This window comes from Alligator mississippiensis, chromosome 4, assembly GCF_030867095.1.
Source record: "Alligator mississippiensis isolate rAllMis1 chromosome 4, rAllMis1, whole genome shotgun sequence".
Taxonomy (NCBI): Eukaryota; Metazoa; Chordata; order Crocodylia; family Alligatoridae; genus Alligator; species Alligator mississippiensis.
The window spans coordinates 4432624-4453363 of record NC_081827.1 but is presented as its reverse complement, the minus strand read 5'-3'; the positions used below and the strand labels follow the sequence as shown (position 1 = coordinate 4453363).

At 54.8% G+C, this 20740-nt stretch overlaps 1 protein-coding gene across 2 annotated transcripts; it reads right to left on the bottom strand.

Annotated features, from left to right (window-relative positions):
- Window positions 1–664: 664 nt before the first annotated feature.
- Window positions 665–18174, bottom strand: LOC132249936 (ral guanine nucleotide dissociation stimulator-like). Of its 2 annotated transcripts, XM_059725700.1 has the most exons (10): window positions 16293–18174; window positions 15491–15560; window positions 13311–13452; window positions 10847–10962; window positions 9976–10032; window positions 8511–8695; window positions 5796–6184; window positions 3965–4036; window positions 2317–2431; window positions 665–924 (listed from the first exon to the last, which is right to left on the bottom strand). In XM_059725700.1, the coding sequence occupies exons 2-10, from the start codon at window positions 15514–15516 to the stop codon at window positions 740–742; spliced, it is 1287 nt and encodes a 428-aa protein (XP_059581683.1). In that variant the 5' UTR covers window positions 15517–15560; window positions 16293–18174; the 3' UTR covers window positions 665–739. The 2 variants fall into 2 exon arrangements, with proteins under 2 accessions (XP_059581683.1, XP_059581684.1); XM_059725701.1 differs by lacking the exon at window positions 16293–18174 and having other exon boundaries at window positions 15491–15682.
- Between the last annotated feature and the right edge of the window lie 2566 nt (window positions 18175–20740).

The window sequence follows — 20740 nt, the reverse complement described above, 5'->3', positions numbered from 1 at the left end:
CGCCAGCATGCTGCCCAAGAGGCCAGGCTCACATGCAGACATGATCTCTCAGGACTCAGGATGCAGCCAAATGCTGGAGTGGCAGGCGCTCAGCCAGCCCCAGCTGCACCCCTCAGACCCAGCACCCCAATCTCCCTCATGACAAACGTGCAGACGATCCCGGAGCGTTCCTCAGTCATTCTGGGAACAAGCACGCCAGGGGAAGCGGAGATGCGGGGCCTGCCCGGAGCCAGGAGCAGGGACGTCGCGGCCAGAATCGCTGACCGCATCCAGCCCTGCCACAACTAGCCCGTGGCCCTCATCCAGGTGGCACCACGGCATGGAGCCAGGAGCAGTGCAGAGCAGATCCTGAGGGACCTGGGATTTGGGAATCCGACAGTGCCCGGCACAGAAGAGGGGCAGGACAAAAGGCAAGGACCAGGAGGGAGGAGCACCAGGAGGCATGGGGGTGGGAAAAGGCTGTGGGCTGGGGGTGAGGGGCACCGGCAGGGCTGGGGGGGCAGGGGGAAGGGGCACACCTCTTCCCCCACCCGGGTGTCTGCTTTTGTGCAATCGCACAACCCTAGCCCCGTCCCCCCTTGAAAGAAGCCTCCCTCCCATTTCCCCCTGTCCCTCCCACACCATCCCCCACGCACAGAAATGCTCCCCTTTCCCCCCTGACCCCGTCCCTCCCATGCCTGCACCCCAACCCCCCAGCCCCAGTGTCCCCCAGCCTGGCAATGGGATTCACGGCAGCTCCTTAGAAACTTAGGCGTCTGCGTCTGCTCCGGCCACCTCGAAAGAGCCTGGGTAGGCGCCTCCTCTTCTTGTGCTCATCGGGCCATGGGCCGAAAATTAAACAGGGCTTTCTTCGCAGGATGAGGTCTGTACTGCACTGGCTGTTCATCCCGTAAAACACATTAGCTCCCTGCGGGAAGACTAGCTCTGCAGAAAGAAAAGAAAAGAAAAAAGAAAAGAAAAGCCGCGTCGAGTGATTTACTCTGGATAGCAGCACGACAAGCAAGCGCAGGACACGGGGGAGCATTCAGAGGTGCGCTGTGGCTGGGCACGTGCCTCTCTGAAGTCCCCATAAGGGGCTTTAACATGGTTTTTACTAGGTATAACATCTCCTTTCCCACCAGCAAAAGTATGAGAAATGCTGTACCACCCAAAGTTATGCTTCTGCAAGTGTGATAACACCAAACGTACATGCGCACTACAGGAAACCGTTTCCTGGCTCTGAGATCACTGACTACAGACAGTAGCACGATGTATGCACACAGGGCTGTACGTTTAGGGGAAAGGCAATCATTTGCCTTGCTTCTTTAATGCATCATTTCCACGTGTGGTTTTGTGCAGCTTGCATGTGCTGGGGCTTTATTCAACAAATGGGGCAAGACCAATTCTCTTCCATTCAGCCGAGACAACCCCTTTACGTCCTCATGCACCAAGAGCAGGGCGTGAGCCTTGCCTTTTGGCAGCACAGGAGATTGCTGCTCCCTGAGCTCCCACATACCTGTCTGCCAGCAATGGGACACAGCTGTTTTCCAAAGAGGTGTGTGTGTGGGGAGGGGGAGCGCTGGGGCCTTGGGTTGCTGGGTCCCAGAGGTGAGCAGAAGGAAGCCTGCTCAGCCTGGCTTTCTCCCCTCCCGTTGCATCCTCCCTGCTTTCACTGCCTCTGAAAGAGGGCTGGGAAATCCAGGGCAGGGCCTGAGGCGGCTGCTGATTTGATGCTGATGAGAGTTTGACCTGGCAATGGTCAGGGAGTGATGGTAGACTCTCCTCCTGCCACGCAAGATACCCAGCAGGCTTAGGGCTTGCCGAACACTGCAAGTGCAATGCATACAATGGAGGAGCCCCCTGGGAAGGCGAAGCTATTCTGCGGGTAATGCTCTGCATTTATACAGTGCTTTCCCCCGTAGGGTCTGTGACCCTCAGGATGGCTTTGGGACACCTTCCTGGTGCAGAGGGCGCAGAGGTTGTCAAGCAGGATGGATTTCAGGGCGTGGATCTGGACTGTGTCTTCCCTGTGGCTTTTTGGGCAGCAGCCAGTGTACAGGTGATGCTCCCACTGCTTCTTTTGCAGTTGGGCCTGACTGCAGACCGCTGGACACATGTCAGTGCTGGATCTCTACTTGTCAGTCTTCCCCAACTGCACCCATGGCATGCCACAGGGGAGCAGCGGTGTGCTGACTCCTACCAGGTACTCAAGCGGGAGGGCGACTGCCCCTGGCTTTGAGATGAAACAATGCACTGTTTCTAAAACGGATTCACATGCATGTTCTTCTGCAACCATGAGGAGGAGCTTTTAAGCAGCAAAAAGTTTTGCTCTCTTACCTTTGTGCTCGGAGATGACCTGCACAAGTTCAAAGTTATCCACTTCTATGAGGTCCACATCATATTTGGTGAATATTTTTTCAATCACGTCTGTTGTCCTGTCCTGGCAGGTTACCTGGAAAAAGCATTTTGCAATGACTGATTTTGCTTCTCAACATCTGTTTTCAGGTTATCTATCTGGCGTGTTGGCTTGGTGTCCCATCGGGCAGGTACAGACAGTGCGCGACTGGGAATTACGGCGATGGGAATAGCCTCGTGCACAGCACATCCTAGCAAAGGGTGACGGTGCCTGTGTGTATGTGACTCTACCAAGCTGCCTGGCTAGACTGTGTTTGACCCTGGTTTCAAAAAGACCACTCTGAATGCTCTTTGCTTTTGCCTCTGTCTCCCTGAAACCTTTCCTTCCAGCGTGACCACCCGCACGGAGCAGAGTCCCAGGAGCCACGAGGCTGGTCCTATGCCATCAAGGCTTTGCTTGCCTAACTCTACCTTGTGCCAGTGAGATGGCCCAAGCAGCAGCTGCGTCACCATGAACCTGGCCCAGGGTTTACCTCTCAACACTTTCCCTTTCCCTGGAAAGTCCCAGCCAACCTTCTCAGAAACAACCTGGAGAAACATGGGCAAAACCGAATGACTCCAGAGCACATTGCTTGTGGCTGTCGAGCCAGGTGTCTAAGGCGCTTGTGCATGGACCCAGGTGGGAATGGCAGGAGGCTTTGAGTGGACTCCTCCAGGGATGTGTCCTGGCTCCGCTGCTGTTCAGATGATTTGGCTGCAGGAATAAAGAGCTTCCTGAGCCAATGTGCAGAGAGCCCCAGACTGGGAAGGACAGCAGCCGCACTGGGAGCACTGTCTGCTGGCTGCAGTTGGGGCTGGGGGCTTGGACTCGGGTGTGCTGAGGCTCTTGCTAGCACGAAAACAACCAGCAAGTTCCTGGGTTTTGCTTCTCTGCTCGGGCTCACACCAAGCCCCACGTTTGGCATTGGGCCTCGCCTCCTTGCTTTACCTGTAGCAGGTGACGGTTATTCTTGGTGTTTTGGGCACTGGGAATAGTAGTTGTTGGGAGGCTGGCTTGTGCAGTGTTAAGGACAGGTCAGACGTAACTTGGGCGGGAAGGTTTAGTCAGGAATGATCCTGCCTTCAGCAGGGGTTAGATTAGATGGCCTCCTGAGGTCCCTTCCAGCTCCACTGTCCTCTAAGGGAAAAGGAAGGCTAATACACGATGCTGTTTAGAGGTGTCTGCCCTTTGGGAGCCTTGTATTACTAAATACTCTCTATTGCTATACAGCATCTTCCGGGGACTTGCCTCCAAGCTGCTCTTCAGTGTATCTGTCTGCCTACCTGTGCACGCACGCCCATTCGTACAAGTGCAGTGCACGTTTTCTCCTTACCTTACTCAATGGTTGAGGACAAGTGGTGGATATTATCCAGCTGAAAGGCCAGGGAAGAGTTTGGGAGGTGGACTGCACTCTGACTACTAAAATGCCAGTGTCGATTCACCTAAGAATCAAGGGCATGATGTGGCCCCTCATATTGAAAAGCTTTGTCTTGGTGTGAATCAGAGCAGCAGAGATTTTAAATAGAAATTATCATCCGGAGTGAAAACACATCCAGTAATAAATCTACACAGGTCTTCCACATCACTTACCAGGATGCTTTTATATACACAGCCTTTGCTGTTCGGCATCAGGCTCCGAATTACACGGGCGTCTCCAATGTGCTGCGGAGGAAAAAGTCAGAAACGTGATGGAAGCGGTAGGGATGAAAGAGTAGAACCAGAAGCAAGTATTTTGGGGTCTACGCCTGGTCCTTGGACGTTGTTAGTGGTGGTGTCCTACCGACAGGAGTAGCTTGGTTTGGTATTTGCAATGAAGTATTCATATGTAGTATTCCATCTACAACTAACACCCCTGAAACATGGACGGTAGCGAGTGTTGCCGTGTGAAATGGGTGTTTAGTTGGTCTAATAAAAGACAGCACTTTTACCCAGAGAACCTTGTCTGCTGAATGAAACGGTGGCATCCCGACTACACAAGGTGCTTTGCTCAGGAAGGAGCTCCTGCAGAGCAGACGTGCCTCCTGACCTTTCTCTGCCGTTCCCTATCGGGCAAGGCTCCTCGCCCAAGGAAACGGGCTCTCTTGGGATATGAAAAGGAAACTAATATTCAAAAACACTGGACACTCGGCTTCCATCTCCTGCACCCCTTTGTGTTTGCAGATTCCTCTGACCTGTGCCCAGCTGGGGAGGGGGGCATGGGACATGGGGAGGAGGGCAGAGGGGCCCGGGCTGCAGGCACGACAGTGCTGGGAGTGGGGGATATGCCTCGCTGCCTCTTGTCCAGCCAGGACAGGCGGGGGGCAGGGGCATGATGCAGGTGCAGCTTGCTCCGGGCGGAAGGGGGCAAGCAGTAGCAGAGCATAAACCCCACTCCCAGCACTGCCATGCCCACATCCTGTGCCCCCTACCCTGGCTGGGGAAGTGGCAGCACAGCATTGCCCGCCGGTTGCCCAGCCGGGGTTGGGGAGCACAGGATGCGGGTGTGTGGGCTGCAGTACTGTGGGGGTGGGCCATGCAGGGGAACTGTGGGCCCTGCGGGGAAGGCTGTGGTGCTGGGGGCAGCAGAGCATGGGTTGTGGGGGGGGGCTGTGCCCTGTTTGGGGGCAGGGGACCCACCCCTCCTGAGCAGCCCCCTCACACAGTTCCCACTCACCCACTCAGGACCAGCTGAGGAGAAATCCCCAGCTCAAATACGTGCCGCTCCTATCTGAGCTGCTGCAAGCACACGGGCCTGCACGTGCGGACGTGCCCTAAGGGTGCAGAGAGAAGTGGAGCTCCCAGCTGTAACTCAGAACAAGTTTGCAAAGCGATCTGAGTTACACCCTTACCCCAGACCAAACCGACGGTCACTGCGGGTCCGGAGGGGCGGGGATCTCGCTGCCCGCCAGGAGCCTGCAAGCAGGTTCCCACAGCCAGGGCCAGGCTCTGTGCAGTCCTGGCTGTTTGCGAATGGGAGGGGGAAGGCAGTGGAGGGAGCTGGTACTTGGGGCTCCGCACCTGGTGCTGAAGGGTGGAGTGGGGGAAGTGGAGCCCCCACCCCACCTTGGGGGCTGCACTACACTGGCCCCAGCCTGTAGAGGGGGGCTGAAACCCCCAGACTCAACTCCTGCTCCCTTGCCCCCTCCCGCTCTGAAAGCACCGGCAGGTGGGGAGCCCCAGAAGACACGCGTTCCAGAAGACACTACGTTTTGAACATCTTTATCTGACACCACATGCAATGAGGGGTCAGATTTGCCCCCGGTGGGCCATTGAAGCTGCTTGCAGCCGTGCACTTGTGTTTGCTCACAGCTAGGACCAGCTTGTGGGGGACAGGAGCAGCCAATGGACGTGGAAATTCAACTTTCACTTAGACTGCAAATATTGCCAGTTCCTCCTACCCTTTCCACACCGAATACTTTGAGCAAAAGGTTCTAGATCATACCTTTTCTTGAGGAAGGTCCCCAGGCTGGTCCTCGCGCAGGTCGTCAGGCTTGTCTTTGGACACGTCCCCAGGCTGGTCCTGAGGCAGGTCCCCAGGCTCGTCTTTGGGCACGTCCCCAGGCTGGTCCTCAGCATGTTCCTCGGACAGGTCCCCAAGCTGGTTTTCGGGCAGATCCTCAGCCTCGTCCTCGGGCTGGACCACAGGCTGATCCCCAGGCTGGTCCCTGGGTAGCTCCCCAGGCTTGCCTTCAGGCTGTTCCCCGGGCTGGACCCTTGGCTGGTCCCCGGGCTGGTCCTCATGCTGGTTGCCAGGCTGGTCCTTGGGCAGGTCCCCAGGCTGCTCCTGATGTTCGAGCTCAGGCTGGTCCCCGGGCTGGTCCCCGCTCTGGCCTAAATACAACAATTTATTTGGAGCTAAATGAGCTGAGTGAAAATGGCTGTACCAGCCTTAGTTACGTGTGGCTCTTTTATGAAAAGAAGCCACATCAATGACATTGTACAAGAATTGTTCACAAAAAGAGCCTCTCCGTCCTCCCTTTCTGATTCTTTCCCCGCCCCAGCTCGAATCTCTCCTCTCTCTCTGTCTTAACTCAGTAACATCAGCTCCAGATCCTGTTCGACAAGATGTTAACCTCTTCATTTCTGCTGGCATTTCCCCTATAGTCTAACTCCATCAACACGTCTCTGTTTTCAAATCCTTCTTTAAAACCCACTTCTCTAAAACTCTTCTTACCTTCTTACCCGCACTGATTGCCGGCTCCCAAACTCTTGGGCTCGGCTTGCCTTGTCTGGTATTTCTTACAATATTCTTTAGGCACCGACAAGTGATGCTTTAGCCCATGATCAGCCGCTGACAGCACTCTACGCCCAAGCACTGAGAGACGGGCATGGCTGCAGAGCACTTTCAAAAATGCCTGATTGTCAGACCAATGAGCCCTCATTACAGGAAGGTGCAGACTAAGGCGCTCCAAAGCAGAGCGCCTTCATTAACTGCTGTTAGGACATGCCAGGAGCAGGGCTGGGCTGAAGCAGCCTGGCCTTGTTCCTGGTGCTGTCCTTAGGATGCGGGCAGAGAAGCAGGGGCGACACAGGGAAGGCACGGGGGTGCACCCCCGGAGAGCACCGGGCACCCCTGTCATGCTGCGCTCCCTGTGTAGCCGGTGGGCAGGGTAGCAGGCGGGAGCACCAGTGCCCCTCCTGCGAGCGCTGGCCGGGGAGCGGGGCTGCCAGCTCCAATGGCCGCGCTGCTTCTGGAAGTGGTCACCAAGTTCCCGAAGCAGCGCGGCTGCTTTTATGGTGAGTGGGATCGGGGCCCCGCAGGCAGCAGGATTGGCCACCGGGGGACCACCCCCCAACCACTGGGATCGGCCTCTGGGGTGCCCCCGGTTGCTGACTGGTATCGGGGTGGGGGGGCACGTGCCCCCCCTTGACTCAAGAGCCACCAGACACCCATGTGGGGAAGGGAGGGGAGGGAGTTGTGTCTGGGGTTGCCCAGCCTGTGCTGGAGGGTTGGGCCGGTAGACTGGAGCCCCTCCTGCCCCAGACGTGGGGGGCCTCCAATCCACACACACACACACACACACGCACACACTCCAGCACTGCATGGGCAAACCCCAGAATGGACTTGTGTGTGTCTTGTCTCTTGCCCCAGCCTTGCAGTCTAATCGACATGGGTGGGCCCTGCCGAGAGTCCTCGTGGGGGTCTCTAGAGCTCAGGCTGCACATAGAAAGCTCCGCCTGCATGTTTCTCACTAAAGAAATGCCTTCGACCAATGGCTCCTCACTGAGCCTTTAAATGTGCTTGTGGAGAAAGCAGGATGTACTTTGGAAAGAACAGCTCGTTCAGCTCTGTATAACCATGAGCAAACGGGATGGACACAACACAAGTGATCGCTCTAAGACAGCTCCTATCATACGCTCAGATTAGACACTGCCCTGCCCTCTCCGCACTCCCTGCTACACAGACAAGTGCACTGTAATTCGGAGCCCTTCTTTCAGGACGTGGATCATTTCGTTCTCATGCAAGGGAGTGTCTGCCACTCAAAGTTTCAGACCCTTTTTCCAACATTACTGCAAGAAATAAATGCGGGAACAAACCCCCTGGAAACTTCTGCTGACTTTGAACAACAGTTGGATCAAAACATCGACCTGAATATTGTCTTGACCCACTGGACCCAACCCCGGGACAGAGCCTCATTGGACACATATTGGCAACCTTGCAGATACGAATGATTTTGGAGGCTGAAGAAAAAAGGAGTTGTGTTTTATGCAATGCGTCTTGTGTCCACATTTAAATGCCTGAGCTGACCTGGCGCTGTGCCCAAGTCTAAAATAACCCCTTCTTTCTGGAACACCCAGCAGGTCAGGTTTCTGGGGTGAAATACTGCTTTTCTTTTGTTTCCCTTCTTTCATATCTCATTTCCCTGCACTGCTGTGCCAAAGCTCGACACCAGGCCTAGGTCACACATTGCACCAGGTCTGAGAAGCAGAACCACAAAGCTCTTTGCCACAGGAAAGTTTCTACCTGGGTGAAGGACCACGTGTCAGTTGGACACTGGACATACCCTCAAGTCTGCAGGGCCTGGCCCTCTCATGTCAGCGATATCACAATTCGCCCTGGTAATATAACTGTTGGTAACATTTCCCCCCCAAATGCAATTCTTTGCTCAGGTTTGGGAGGTTAGGCAGCGATAGCTTGGGAAAAAATATAACTTACTCTCATTTTCTAGCTCTTCGCTGAGAAACTTGGCCAGGAGGTGTTCTGCCTCTTCCAGCACTTGGGAGCCAGGCATGTCTCCTTGCAGGTACTGGAGCAGTCTCTTTAAATTGGGGTAACCTGGTGCCTCCCTGAAATCTTCTGGCGTTGTAAGGAGCCAGGTGCTGAGGAGCAGGGCTAGCGGGCTGAAAACAAATACATTGACCAAATCCGGCCATGGTCAGTCTTTGAAACAGTGATATTTGTCACTCAGCCTGTCTCGAGAAGATGGACATATTCCTTCTGCCATGAGCCAGCAAGGACTTCTGATCTGGGCGCCTTAGAAAGGACAGCTGCAATCTTTGACTGAACCTGGTTCTACGACTACCGCAGCCATCTCTCTGCACTGCCCTTCCCTGCACCTTTTCTGATTGGAGGAGATCCTTTCTGAGAGGGGTGAACAAGAAAGGCTGTCCACTGCTAGAAGCAGAAAAGCTGCTTTAATCGAGGGATGAATCTACCCTGGACACACAAGGGTTATTATCAGCAGATTCACCTGCGTTCACGTGGAAGGGGTAATGCAGGCACACACACACGTGCTCCATCCCGGCGGTGCCCAACATCTGTGTCCCGCAGGCGGGTGGGCATGGCCAGGTCCCTATCCAGCCGGATCCCAACAACAGGCCGGATCCCGCTGCACGGGGGTGCACAGCCCACTTCCCAGAGCATGCCCTACTCGCACTTCCCAACCCCACCGCCACCCAGTTCAGAAAGGACTTTGCGATGGTGGGACTGCTAGGTCAGCTATCTTATCATGAATAATCCTAAGTACTCATCGTCATTTCGTGATGTGCTATGCAAACCTGTGGCATTCTCTGTGACACCCCTGCCACAATGTCTTAGGACTGGACAATGCTGAAATGATGACAACTCCAAAAACCCATTCATGAAACTTGGTAGAAAGGTTGTTCCTGGGAGGGAAAACTGTGGTGTGAGGGCTTGCAGGTGAGACGCTGCTCTTCTATTCACTAGTTACTGGTTCTTTCCTGGGCATGGCACATGACAGAAACAGGACGTGGGACTTGTTTTTCCCCAGAACAAATGAAAGAACTGAAGCTACATGAACCCGTGCTTAAATCGAGTCATTGAGGAGCAAGACCGGGGGAGTTAAGGCAACTTAGCCAAACGCTTACTGCCGGAAGCCGTGCTAGTGCCCTTCTGGAGCATCTCACAGCGATGCCCTGCCGAGAGCTAAAGGGGATCAGGGGGATTGACAAGGGGGAAACCAATATATATACACACACACATATAGACACTTAATTACAAAGGCTAGGGAAATACATACGTACATATATATATATATATATATATATATATATATATATATATCACACACACACACACGTATCATATATATAGATGCTTAAGCTGACCACACGCTCTGAATCCTGACAGGTTTTCCTGTACAGCAGAAAGCCACACTTACTTCCCGAGGACTCTTCTGGCGTCTCCTGATCCAATCCAGGCGTCCTCGTTTCCATGCCTAAATATCAAAATGGATATTTTAGATGGTTATTGAAAAAACAGTCTATGTCACAATGGTAAGGCAGTTTATGTCAAAACCTTGCCCAGACAGTAAAAAATCAAGACTTCCCTATTCAAACTATCTTAGAGAAACAAGCTGAAGAATGTCATTCTCTTTACTCCACTTCATAATGTCATCCATCTACCATTTTATATCCCGTTCGTGATGCTGGGGAGAGTGGCAATTGGTGCGACTGAATTCAAGCCTAAGCAGTCTCGCCCAGCCTGCGCACTTCAGTCTGCGACGCGACGGGCCATGTGCTCGAGCGCTGCCCATACTAGTACCAAGGCTTTGCCCTTGGAGGGAACATTTCATCTGAGACTGTCCAAGGACTTGGCAAACAGCAGCTGTGTCTCACCAATCTCGCAAGGCAGGTCAAATATTATCTTTGTCCCTATTTCACAGATGGAGGAACTGAGAATAGAAGAGCACCTGGTTCATCTCGTCTGGCTCAACCAGGCTTTTCCCTGGAAACCAAAGCTGGGGTGCTGTCCCTCCACGACAGCAGAGCTGGAGGAGTATTGTGGCGCAGGGGGAGGAAGGGCGATGCTTTGTGCCTTTAGGCCTGTGAAATCCCTGCTCTGATCCAGCAGAGCCCGACTCATGGAGCAAAGAGTTATGCAGAGGGATAGCGATAGCCCGGGTTGTTAGACATACATGCAAATCAGTTAGGTTCTTCAGTATGCCTTCTTCAATGCTATTTGAGATCGTTTCCTGCAATATCCCACCAATAAAGGCCTTTACAGCTTCCTCCACAGCTCTTGGCTCTTACCTGCGCAGGAGGACTTCCAGGACCTCGCCTGGAGAAGAAAAGGCCCTGTAGTCACAGAAAAACCTGGTGACATTGTGGAAATCCTGCAGCAGGCTTTCAACACGGTCTTCAACGGCCTGGGAAACAAAAGATCAACATCGTGGCATTACGAGTCGGCAGCGGCCCTCCTCCGAACCAGCGCGAACCCCACGTCCACCCAGCGCTGGAGCGGGGAGGTCTCGTATCAGCAGTACCTGTCGGTGGAGGAGATAGAAAACCAAGTCTTGGCCAGATGGGATCAAACACGGCTTGTGAAGGAAGAGTGTTAATCCCACGAGTCCAGGCATACCCCGGGGGAGCCTCCACCTATTTTGTCTCCCTGTGTCCCTCTTCAAGTTTTACATCGAGAGACAATATTTCTTCTCACTTTTACACTTGCCTTTGCGCTAGCTGGAACCTGATCCAAGCCCGCTCAAGTGAATGGGAACAAGCCATCGTGATTACTGCAGAGGCAAAGACATGTTCACAGTGGGAAATGGTCCCTGGGAGTGAGGCAGGTCCTTGTTTGGAAAGACAGCTGGGGTGGAAAGCCCCAGACAGATAGAAGATGCAAATATGCATCTTGACAGCGACAAGTGGATGTTTCCCCCGTTGCGTTTTTAACTAGTCCAGTTAGAAACAGGAATATTATCGGAGACTATGGGCATTAAAAGGCAGAGACTTCAAGACGACGTCTGAGTTTCTTCATTCCTGTATTTCCACGTGCACCGAGGTGCCGGGGCGCTGTCCCTGCGGTGTCACGGCCGCGTGCTGAGAAGCCCCTGCTCAGTCCCTTGCTCTACCCGGAGTCGGGATGACCTCCCACCAGCGCTAACAGACTTTTATGGAGAAAAACACCTGTTTCCCTGGAAATAGGTAGATCGGTCACACGAGTCAATGCAAATCTACAGCCCTTAGGATAATGCCCGTTCACAGTCCCCAACAAATAATGGTCCGTGTGTATCTCGGGCCCCTCAACGCATGCAGGGAAAGGTGTGATTAGCACTGTGTGTGTGCAAACACCTGTACGGGAGTCACAAGATACACTCAGAGATTTCCAGTAGGAATCTAGGGAGTCCAAACCATTCTCAGCTCTCGTGGGCTGTGTCCTTTGAAAGAGGAGAAGGGGTTTCCAGGTTGCCCTCGCTGCGTGTGGTAGATGCGTTCCTGAAAAGCTGCACATCACTCCCATTTGCAGAAGGGGAACCCACTTTCCAAGGTAGCACACCGGGATCCATGCCAAGACCTCGACTGCATCGGCACCAGGTACGTGTGCTGGGGCCGGGGCGGTGCCGGGCTCTTCCCGGCAGGGGCTGGGCTGGGCTGCGCTGCGCTCGGGGCAGGTGGTGCTGGTGCTGGGAAGGGGGCTGGAGGGGGCCCTGCAGCCACCCCAAAATTAGTCATGGCCCCCCCAGCCCCATCCCAGCACCACTGCCGCCCAGCCCGAGTGCAGCAAAGCCTACCTGGGAAGAGCTCGGCCCCCAGACAAAAAATGAGTACAAGATAAGCATGCCGTAAGTCTAATGCGGACAAGTTTGAACCTCAAAACCCTGAGGACCGCTGCTCTGGATCTTGCAAAATTTTCAACTTTTAAAAAAACTGAATTTGTGTTGGATGATCAAAGTTCGATCGGTATTTTTCTAAAACAGTTTGGAAAAGTCTGTGACATGAGCAAAACCTGTGCTAACACCTGAAACAGGCTCATCACCGTCCAAGCCTGCTGCTTCCATGTACATCACCCCGGACCTGGAAAATTATTTCCTATCAGAAAGGAGGATCTGTGCTAAGCCGTGCACCTGACCCTCTACCGCAGGAGCACGTCTCGAGATCACCGCTAGTAGTGGTCTCTCGCAGCCGTCCTCTGCACGGCAGGCACCAAGGAGGTGGGTCCGTTGAACCTATGGTGTTGGCTCTGCAGCAAAATGCCAATGAGTTGTGACCACAGGAAGCACCCCTTTTGCACCCAGACTTGGAGCTATGGAAACGAATGCCAAAAGTCTCTGTTCAGAAAGAAAGCATCCTTCGCAACTGCCTACCCAGTAATGATCAAGCTCAGCACTTTGCATTCAAAATGGGGTTGAAACCCTCCTCCGCAGGATGTCTCCAAATACCACCGGTTTGTGACCACTGACACAGACAGGACCGTCGTGGGGGACGGCCAAATTCTGGACGGGTAAAGACAGCCCCCCTGGGACTAGCTCAATTTGCCAGTTGGTTGCGATCTTTAAAGAGGAATTGGTTTTCTTAGCAGTGAGGCTACAAATGGGCATTGTTCGTTTGGAAAGGGTTCTTCAGAAGGCAGGATAGATCTAGGATTTTTAAATGGAGAGGTCCCAGATTGTGCCCTCGGGCTCCAGACAGGGGTGCAAGGCAGAAGTTTTGCGCCCGAGGCAGAGAAGGGCGGGTTGGTTGTGCGGGGAGGGGGCCGAGTGTTGGATGGTCTTACCTGCTCGTGGCGCCTGCTGCTCCTCCTGGAGCTGGCTCCCTGCTCCAGGCCTTCCTCCTTGTGCCCTTCCTGCCTGCTGGGGCGGCAGCACTTCAGGAAAGAATGCAGAGTGATGCACCCGCACCCTTCCTCCTGATCTCCCCTGTCAATGAGTTCAAAAGCTGGTTAATTCTCAGTTACTACTTCGAGGGTGCAAGGAGGCAAGGTGATTGAGTGCTAAACACATCTCTACCTTTCAAAATCAAACTAAATCAGAGAGAGATGCAAAGAGAAAAATAGTTCAACACGCACTGTGTCATTTCTTTGTACAACTAAAACTTGTCCCGATGAGCGTGCACATGCAGTTCGTGGCACCTCCAACCCATTTCAGGCCCCACATACCACCCATTGTGCACGTGCACCCATTTGCCACGCTGCAGATTTACAGTGTGATGCCAAAATTTGACACCGAGAGATCCTGGTGTCAGAAAACTAAAGAAAAAACTTGGTACAGTGCCCGTGGCAAAAGTGCATGCTTCCAGAACCAGAGCCTGGCTGGGCAGAGCTATGTCCTGGCTGCCGGGCAGGCTCCAAGCCGTGGGGTTGCTGCCACTGCTGCCCAGGGAGGCCCCAAGTGAAGTTGCTGGGGCCAGAACGGGTGCTGACCCCAGCCTCCCACTCCCACCCAAGACAAAATGCCCTGCACCAGCCCCATGCGCGAGGGCCTGCACTGCAGCATTAAGCAAGTTTGTGCCATTGCTAGTTTTGCTGCATGTGGCACACGCTTCTAATGATTGTGCCCTGCTTTTATATCCATGCATCCTCATTCATTCTGAAAGACTGCAAAATGCTTCCCAAAACATAGACAGGACATGCCACTGTCCTTCGGCCACCCACGGCAGATACACAGATATGTCGCACACCTGATAACGATGGCTTGGGGGAGAAGAGGGAGTGGGTGTGCTATTTTGGCCAAGGGTAACAGAGTGGCATAGGATCTGGAATATCAAAGACAAGCAGACAGCTGTTTATTTTTACAGGACAGCTCAAACACCCGCACACCATGGTGGGTTTATTGGTGTAAATATATCAGTGCTACAAAGAAGGTGTTAGGGCAACACTATGTGGATTTTCTGGGCCCATCGAATTTGCAGCTGAATACAAGGCTTGAACCTGTGGCCTAGCAAAGCTGCTGAGCACAAGGCAGAATGATCTCTAAGCCAGCCAGTTGCTCATGCAAAGTAACCGTCCTGACTGTGTCAGCCGTTTTCGGAGGAAAAAGCAGCAAGTGAATCTGTGCGAGTGTGCGTGCTGTGAGCCAGGTGACGTTTTAGGACTGTGGAAGATGGTACAACCTGGCACAGAAAAACAGACGGGAATGTGGGAAACAACACGTCATTGGTGACAGAGTCCGCGATGAACACGCGCGAAAAGGCGAATGGTGAAGCTTCCAGGTTTTGCTGAAATCCGCCCAGCGACCGAAGAAGGCAAGTCAAGGGCTTAGGCGTGCGCGTTCGGCAGAGAGGCATGGACAGAAGGAAATGCAGAGGCGATTCCATGGGAATGCAGCAACCAGGAAAGAGAGGAGGAGCTCGAGATGGGAGGAGAAACGGGTGGAACACAGGAGGGGCGAGGGGCGAACGAGTGTTAATGCACAGTATAAAGCACAGTGTAGAAATATGGAAAAACAATATTGTTCCTGTGGCTCCCCGGTTTGTTGGGTTTGGGGAGCTAGTCCGAAGCTGTCTCCATGCTGAATACAGCTGCTGCGCGCAACGTGTGCCGGTGTTTGCGCCCTGCTTGCTCTGGCCAAGGAGTCACAGGATTCACGAGCAATCGCATCGTCACCTCCCTAGTCGCTGGGCGCGGCGTGGCGCCGGGGTCTAACAGAAGGGGTCGCTGGACTCCTCACATTTAGGGGTGACCGCCCAGTCTCCTCTGGAAGATTTCCAGGGTAGGGGACTGCACCACCACTGCAGGGAGTTTATTCCAGCCTGGACACCCAGCTGAACGCATAGAAATCAATACTTCACACAGATGAAAGCAGGAAGCTTGGAAGAGAAAAGGTGCGTTTCCTTAGCACACGTTGTGAAGCTCTAAGGGCTGACCACTGCACTCCTCAATTAACAGCTGAATCTATCAAATTAGGCAAGACAAACAGAGTACACGAGACTGAGAATTGGCATCTCTCTTGGATTTACCTTTCTCCTTCTCCAAAACAGCCCATGTCTGGGACCCGGGAGAGCAGACTCTCCACTCGTCTGTAGCTGTCTGAAAGAAAGAAGAAAGAGAAGTTGAACCCACCGCCAGTAGTTCCTACTTACTTTATGTTCGTATGGTGTCTTGTTACTCAGAAATGCCTCGTTTGACTTGAAATCACCGCACAGATAAGGAGGAACGGGGTGGGGGCAGTGGCAGTGCCAGGGGGTGCGGGTCGGGAGTGAGGGGCACCATCACGGCCCGGGGGGCAGGGTCCTGCAGTTTGGCGTGAGGGGCACTGGCAGGGCTGGGGTCAGTGGGTTGGGAGGGAGGGGCAGCAGCAGGGCTGGCGGGGGCTGTGGCTTGGCCGTGGGGGCAACACAACGGGCAGCGACAGGGCACGGGCATCTCACTGCCCGCCGCCCACCCATCATATTCCCCCTCCCCCCTCCGCCACGTGGCAGGTGTCCTGTTTCTTGGACCTGGAAATAGGGTAACCCTAAAGCAAGATGCGCCCCTCACTGCCTGCTCCGCTGCAAGCCCTCACCATGCCTGCCCGGCCCCATGTCCTAGCTCCAAGCAGAGCCCCCGCTCTCCTCCCCCCATGTCGGGCAAGCACACTGCACACCTCAGCCCTTGGCTTGCTACTGAAGCGGGCTGAAGTCCGTTTGGGAAAGAAATGACACCAAACAAGTGAAACTACCCCAGCCACAAGTCCTCCAGCCCTAGGGCTCCTCACGTGTGGGTGCAAACACCCCCGATCTGCCCACTAGGCACCATGCTGGGGCGGGTGCCCACACTTACCCTTGCGGTCAGCAGCACAGCAAGGACGCAGTTGTGCCCTGCCTCCCAAGCAGTGACAGCTGGGGAGCAGTTCGGCTCAACTGCTGTGTGCGTCTCCAGGAGCCGCACCGCGCCGAGCCGGTTCTAGAAGGGGCCATTGTGATGCGTGTCCGCATTCTCCGCGTCTCCCCACGTGCACGTCTCCGCCGTGTCCGGCCACACCGCTGCATCAGCCCCCGGGTGTGAGACCAGGGACTGGCGTGCAGGGACTTCAAGCAGGACTGCGCCCTGCCAGGCTTTCCCTGCAGGACACTGTGACAGCACACGAGCAAAGGGACTGCAACACCAGCTCCTAACTCACACCAGTTCTTGAGTGTGCACAGAGACCGACGGCCCAGGTCTAGCTCACACGTGTTCCCTGCGGTGACTGTGACCCCGATTTCTGGAGCCCAGGGGGGCTGCCACTGGCTCCCAGCTCTGAGCTGGGAGGAATACACTGCATCACTCGCCGCCTACACTGGGCCTTTTGGCGGTGTGCACCTTCCCAGGCTCTCCGCATTTCACCACCTCCATGGGCAACTTCCCTCCGTTCCCTCCAAGCCCTTGCCCTTTCTGGAGGGCGAACTGTTTAAAGAGATGCGTGTCCTCCACCTCCCTCTTCTGCCCTTGGTGAAACAGCCCTTTCACCAGAGCCGTGGCTAAAGAGGCTCTTTCATGGATCTCATGTGGTCCCTGTGCCTTGAGGCCATGCTCCTTCTCTACCATGCTGATTTTACCTTTCCTGCCTGAGTCTTTAACGGTAATGACGGCATCGCTTTCATTTGAGACGAAGGCACTGGAAGATGGATGGATCCTGGTTGAATGAATGCGCTCCAAGTTTAGTCCTCGAGAGCTCAATGTCTGCAAACCCCTGGAAGGTGGCTGTGGGGAGGATGGGGATGTGCCCTGTTTTCTTCAGCCACAGGAAACAGGCTCAGAGGCAATGAAGAATTGCAGCAGGGGATATTTAGGTTTGACTTTAGACCTTTCCCACTGTACGAGGGTGATTTCTTCCGGAGCATTGAAGCGGGCTCCCCAGAGAGTTGTGCAATCTCCATGCTTGCCCGTGCGTGAGAGCCGGTTCGATGCTTGGTTGGGCGGGTTTGTAGGGGGTGATCCTGCCTTGAGCAGGGGGCGACTACGCGGCCTCCCGACATCTCTTCCACCCCGTGTTTGGTGATTCGATGGGCTCTCGGTGTGCTACGAAAGGGACAGAAGCAGGGGCATAAGAAATTGTATAAAGTCCCTGTTGTCACAGAAGAGTGAAACACAGGCTCCGTTTTGTGTACGGGCTCCGTGGCCTTGTTTGGAAAAGGGGGGTCTCTACGTGCGGTGTACAGCGTGTCCAAAACCATTTCCAAACCAGCCACGCGTTGCTCTCGCCGGGGGTCGTGTGTGCCGCGTCCTGGTTTGTGAGCCCACCGGAGCTCCCGGGGACCGTTAAGACCTGGCTGCCTCCACGTGCCACTGTGTTTTCTAGTTTCCTAGCTGAGAGGGTCTGAAGGGACCTGAGCAGATCATCCAATCCGCCCCCCGGCTGTGGGCAGTGAAGAGCGCGGGGATCGGACCACCCCGGCTAGCTGACTGTCTAGCCTCCTTTTGAAGAGCCCCGGGGAGGAGCCAGCACCACTTCCCTTGCAAGTTGGCTCCAGGTCCTAGCCGCCCTGACTGTGCAGGAGCGCCTCCTGATATCCAGCCCGACTCTGCCCTCTGCCAGCTTGTGCCATTATTTCTAGGCACTCCTGGGAGTGCTCGGGGGAACAGGGGCTCCCCCAGTGCCTGCTGGTGCCCTCGGACTAGTTTGTAAAGGGCCACTAGATCCCCCTCAGCCTCCTCTTGTGGAGGCTCACCAGGTTCAGGTCCCGTCGCCTCGAAGTCCATGGTGAGCATAGGTGACACATTGGGCCGCTGTGGCTAACACTCCCCGGTTTCTGGAGCCAAGAGCCTGCAACACGGCGATGTGGCTGACGTCACGTCCAGCTGCCTCCGGCCCCCCATCCTGAATGCCTGGGTCCCCACTTCCAGCTGGGTTGAGTAGGACTGGCCTGGGTCCCCGTCTAGAGCCAGGCTCCAACTTCTGCCTCCTTTTCTGTGCTGCAGATGTCCGCGTCAGAGGGAGCGCCAGGCCTGCATGATACGCATAAGCATCCTCCCCTGAAGCAACAGGAGAGCGCGAGAGAACTTCACTATGTGGACCAGGATCAAGGACGGCTGCCCACGTCATGGCCTTTCCAGAGCAGGCGACCTGTGTGTCTATTCAGGGCGGATGAGGATCAGTCTCTAGGGCACGCTGGCTTGCCCACTGAGGCAGTAATGGCTCTGCCTCTCTCCGGCTGCGTTCAGGTCCCTGCGCTGAGATGGCTGAGGCGGGATCTGTGCTTTCTGCTACCTGCAGGGAGCCCTTGGAGGTGGACTAGGACGTGGGCCTGGCTCTGTGACCTCGGGGCGGTGCAAACGCAGCGGTGGTACTGCACTGGAGGCTGCAAGAGCCCCTGCTGGGACGAACCCTGGAGGAACACACCTTGGCCTAACGTGCTGGGGCTCAGCCCCAACTGCTCGGCCTGCTGGGACCCTGAGGACGTGGCTGCCTTTCCCACAGACCTCCCTTTCCCTTGAACGTATCTACATTGGAGACTGCCAGAGAAACACTGCCCAGAGCAGTGTCCTGTGAAGTCAGTGCTGATATTCCTGAGGAACAGCACAGATGAGACAGGATGCAGATCGGTCTGTGGTCAGGCTCCCCGGTACCAAACAGCAGCAGCGTTTCTACTGCAGAAGAGATCTGCTCCTCCCTGCAGTGGTGCCCCCGAATCGCCAGCGTGGGGCAGATCCTTGCCCTGCGCAGCAAAGTTCAGCTGGGTCCCTGTGTGACATCCTCATTGTGCTGTGCTGAGGCCGACAGGAGCCAACCGTTGTCTGAAGCACTGTCGTAGTCCGTCTTGTGCGCAGCGTGTCTGTCCCGTCCCTTGCACGAGGCCAGGAGTTCCCACCTGCGGGTGCGGATGTCGAGAGCACGTGCAGCGTGCATTCGTTGCTGGCTCTGGAGCCATAGTTAGCAATGCAAGTGTGGCTGGGTCTCAGATGAGGGTGGACGGGCAATGACCGAGCATCTGACCTCGCAGCATTGCAAACTCAGAGCAGCCTGGGCCTGGAGGTGAACAAGGTGAGCTGTGTCTGCAGGCCAGGCTCGGCGAGGCCCTGCGCTGATCCAGTAAGTGTTCTGCACCGCGCTTTGCCTTTAGGACTCGTCCACCGTAGCTGTGGGACCCCTTCTAGGGATTCGTGCCCTTCAGCTTGGATCAGACAGCACGGCATGGCCTCTCTATCTATCTATCTATCTATCTATCTATCTATCTATCTATCTATCTATCTATCTATCTATCTGTCTGTGTGTCTGTCTGTGTATCTGTCTGTCTGTCTATCACTCTGTCGATCTACTTTGACTAGTCTACAAGGTACAACTCTACCCTACTTTCTGTTGTTCCTAGCCGTGTGGGGAGATGTCTCAGGTCGTACCTGGCTGCTGGAGCCTGCATGCCCGGGAAGGCTGGTGTTCAGGAGACGTCTTCCAGATCCTGAAGGTGACACAGAAAACACCACTTGGATACGTGGTCGGTGGCGAAAGCTCAGAAAGGTTTCCCATCGCACGGCATCCCCGCTGCCTGATGAGCACTCAGCCCAACTTGGTGACGTTTGCCCTTGACCAGTAGAGACACCGTCCATTATTCATGGTTCCTCTCGGCTCTACAAGGGACAGGTTCCCCAACCGTGTAATTCTCCCTGCAAGCCCCCATCTCGTGCTCACTCTTCTCTCTCTCTCTGTCGAGATGTGCATCTCTGCTTGTTACATTCGCCAAGGTTGTGCACCTGGACTTGTGATCTCTGGCTCATTAGGAAGTGCTTGAGTTTGTTTGGGGGTTTTGGTTTTTGTCCTTCCTTGAGTGTCCTTTTGCTCCTTGGTGTGTTTTCATTTTGTCTTTCTGACGGTGTCATCCAGCCGTCAGGAGGCTCCTTTGTCCCACACTGCTTTTTGGCACCACTGCTTATAATAGCTTAGTGTAACTAGGGCCTAGCACGACGGGAACTCCTCCAGCTTCTACCTGACTTCAGGTGAGCACGGTGCTGCGTCGCTGAGCTCTGATAACAGCCCGCTCTTCTCCGCGCTGCCCTGATTACTTGTGATGTTGGTGTGGTTTACACTCACCGGATGTGCTGGCTATACTTTTCTGTCTCCTTTGCCTTATAGCTGTGTGGAGACCCACACATAAAAATCATGACCCCTCGACAGGGTGGTGTAAAATAGGTCAGTGTGAAAAGCAGAGGGAACACCAGGTTCCTGCTGCCTGCACACCCCGAGAAAGCTCACTGGCCCTCCTCGTCGCCCACCTGCGCTCCTGCAGGGCGTGCGTGGCCCGAAGCGAGTGCGTATC